The sequence below is a fragment of the Alternaria hordeiaustralica genome, assembly GCF_023758085.1.
Source record: "Alternaria hordeiaustralica strain BMP 2776 chromosome Unknown scaffold_1, whole genome shotgun sequence".
NCBI lineage: Eukaryota > Fungi > Ascomycota > Dothideomycetes > Pleosporales > Pleosporaceae > Alternaria > Alternaria hordeiaustralica.
This window is the reverse complement of record NW_026056773.1, coordinates 1,743,695-1,747,119: the sequence shown is the minus strand read 5'-3', so window position 1 is coordinate 1,747,119 and position 3,425 is coordinate 1,743,695. Positions and strand designations below refer to the sequence as shown.

Below are 3,425 nucleotides of genomic sequence, written 5' to 3'. Positions count from 1 at the left end.
AGCCACAAGAGCCACATGGCTGGAAGCCGATAGTGGAGTTTGGCGCTAGATTGCTTTCCGCGGACTCGAAGGAGAGTTATTTGGAAGGCCTGGCGCTGCTAGGGCCGGGTTCGGATACTTTCAGGCAATCGTGCACTTGCTGCTTATATTCAAGTATGTTCCATTTTCGTTTGTATCGTTCCTTTCCGATTCCCAATTACTACACTCCCCAGGCCTTACTCCCGGACATTTGATTACAAGACATGATTACCCAAAGACGGCTTTTCGCGGACAGCGGCCCTGCGATGTGACCAACGCCCCAAGATACGTGAAGGATACGCCGATTGCGACCAAGAGATGCGAAGATGAACTTCACCAAGAACCCGATGATGGACTAAACTCCGAAAGAATAACATGAACAACCCAAAACGCTGCAAGAATATCATGCTACCGGCTTGATCGGGATATGCCCCTCCAGTTGCGGCATAATCTCGAGGATCTTTGGATCGACAGTCCAGTTGTTCAGGTCGGCGATGGTACTCTCAAAAAGTGGTGTCATACGGGTGTAGCCGGATTCAATGTCCCAGTAATGGCACGCATCGTCCGCGTATGGCCATGTGATACCGATCAATCCAACGAGATGTACAACTGGATATTCCTGGGGATGCGCATACAGCAGCTGGCGTACTTGAGGCCTGTAGGATGGTCAGTAAGAATCAGAAGATTTGAAGAGCCGGCGAACGTACCAGGGAACAAGGTCAATGAGCATATCGTACGGTGACGTCTCCTGCTTTCCTGCGGGTGGCATCAACCACTCCGGACTTGCGTTCACGTTCTCCACACTGGGCCATATGAGGAACTGCAGAAGGATTAGCTCCGACTTCGTGCCGTGCGAAACATTACTTACGCGCATCAATTTAGTCAAAAGCCATGTAGACGCAAGTCTGACTGGCAGAGGGGACGAGGGAAGCAGCCTGTTGACTGTTCTGGAACACCACGTCGAGACTGGCTGCGCATCCTGAGGGTCCAAGAAGCCCAGCAAAAGAGTATCGACATCGATCTCCGATCTTCCAAATATCTGGGGCTCGCTCCACCCATTCGCGAGCTGATCTCGTTTGGTCCTCCGATAGAACGCGCAATCGAAGCCGAATTTGTTGAGGGCATTCGCCGCAGCCTCGAGGCTGAGTGGAGAGGGGTTCGCGGCCACAGTCACGTCGACGGGATTGTCGTGGGAATAGGCCAGCGAAGACTGGCTCTGTTCTCTTTCTTCACGGGAAGAACCGCCGTACGATGAGCCGGCCAAGGGGTGCGTGTGACCAGGAAAGGGCTCGCTACTGCTTGGAGTTCCAAACGAATCGGCGTCTGCAAGGGCAGGTGTTGGACCCAGAGACTCCTTTTCTTCAGTCAGCAACAGGCCATGAGTGGTTGAAGCGAAACGTACCGAAAGCGCTTTCTTGACCTCCTCAGCTGAATGGTGTGCGAAACCATTCTTCTCCAGCTCGGACGCCCAGTTTGCAGCCGATGCACGATCCGGTGCCATTGCCAGCAGCGACACGACGGACTTCATATCATCCAACTCCTTGGCTAACCGCCTGACATGGGCCCGCAGTTGAGTTGTCGTTTTGCCATCTTCGGCGACATCGTAGACACATGTGAGGTTCTTGGATTGGCAAGTGTTGCACTTGGGCCTCACGCCGTCGCACTGCGCATGTGTCAGTGTGCCTGTGGCATACGCGCACAACGGGTACGTACCTTGGACTTGCGCTTCCTGCAGCTTTCACATGCTATCGATGTGATCTTCCCGCGGGGCGTCCGCAACGCATACGTGCCGGCAATGGGAGACGAATGCTGCCCCCGAGCATTGGCAAGGGCGCCTCCAAGTCCCTGTTTGGGCGCCAGCGGGGCTTTGTGATTTGCAGCGGCGGACGCTGCCAGCGGGCGAATCACGAGGTTGGTTTGGTTGGTGTCGAGGTGGAGGGGCACCTGGCTTTCGTCCCACTCGGAGGGCTCCTGACTGATGAAGTGTCAGCAAAACTCAAAATCCGCGTCAAAATGGCAGAAGCAGCTGGCGATGCATCCCGACGGTCGCGCATCTGGCTTGCGCACATCGTTGCGTAGACTCGCATCGATATGCGCGCCGTCCATGGTGGTTTGGACCCCGCGCCAGCAGCCCGAATTCAACAGCCCCGAAACCAGTGCCGAAGGAAATCCTTGGAAGCGCAGCAATGCACGGGTCATCCTGACGCCGCAACGGGCAGGTATATCAAATTACCGTCGTGATAGCCAGGAGACCCTAAACGGAGCACATATTCTCCGTCGCCAATACGACATGCCGATATGCACAGCCACGGGCGGTCGTAAGACGACTTGCAGATCCTTTCCCCGGGGATCATCGCTCGAGCAATAGCTTGAGCAATCTCTCACGATTCCCAGGTATTTCTTGGCATCTCCGGATCGTACCGGTGCTTCGAAACGTGCTCTGTGTCTCTGGTGGATGATGGGGATTGGAGCCTGCCGCGAGCTCAGAGGGACGTCGTCGACTCATCGTACTGCAAGGCCATCCACCACCTTCCAGGTACTGGTTCGGCCTTTTGAGGAGTGGTAACGGAGTGCGAGGTGGGCGAAAGATGGGTCCGGTCCGGGTCCAGAGACGGGGTCGATTGCTATCGTGTGTATGCTGGTGGGGATAGTCTGCTAAGACTGACATACTCACATTTGGATTCCCTGAGCTTGTCCTACGGCTTCCGAGGCACGACGCATCAAGCGAGGATTTGCGCTACCTTGCGGAAGTCCTTCTAAAGTGTCAGGCAAGCTGCCACTGCCATACCAGTAGTTCAATCCTGCGGTATATGTTAGTGGGGGGATCAAGAGCTGGACATGATGCCGACCTACCAGGAGACGAATTCGATGATTGTGCCGGCATGAATGCGAGCATATCTCAGGGCGGAGTTATCAACAAAAGGAGCTATGTCGGAGTAAGGTGGTGGTGGAGGGAAGGATTTGCTTCTGCAAAATTCACATGGAAGATCCGCAATGCATATCGGGCATTAACTTTGTATATCCTCTACTAGAGCACTGAGCCTGAGGTTCATTAGTGCCCGGCGAACTCCTGTGCGGAACTGCTGACACGCACATAGAACTGGGACGAAGTTTCAAAAGCGTCGCCCATCTAAACACCAGCTTTCGGATGCAGCTGGATCTAGTGTTTTAGCGCACCACACAGCAACGACCGCGGGGAAATCGGGTTAGCGGACGGCACTGTTAGACTAGGCTAGAACGGCCGCTCCTACGAGATGCTGGCAAAGGCATGCGAAACCGAACGCGGACATGCGACCCCATGATACTATGTCATGAAGTTTTCGACTGGTATGAGTCGCTCTCCATCTGATTGAACAGAGATCTGTAAACCGCAAGTAGCCTCAGTACGCCATGCGCGCGATCAAGGT

At 54.6% G+C, this 3,425-nt stretch overlaps 1 protein-coding gene across 1 annotated transcript; it reads right to left on the bottom strand.

The window, feature by feature from the left end:
- Positions 1-421: 421 nt before the first annotated feature.
- Positions 422-2,914, bottom strand: J4E84_000532 (uncharacterized protein; the record flags this gene model as incomplete). Its single annotated transcript, XM_049383170.1, has 7 exons — positions 422-674; positions 726-838; positions 887-1,372; positions 1,421-1,681; positions 1,732-1,993; positions 2,693-2,819; positions 2,872-2,914. The coding sequence occupies 7 exons, from the start codon at positions 2,912-2,914 to the stop codon at positions 422-424; spliced, it is 1,545 nt and encodes a 514-aa protein (XP_049248688.1).
- Between the last annotated feature and the right edge of the window lie 511 nt (positions 2,915-3,425).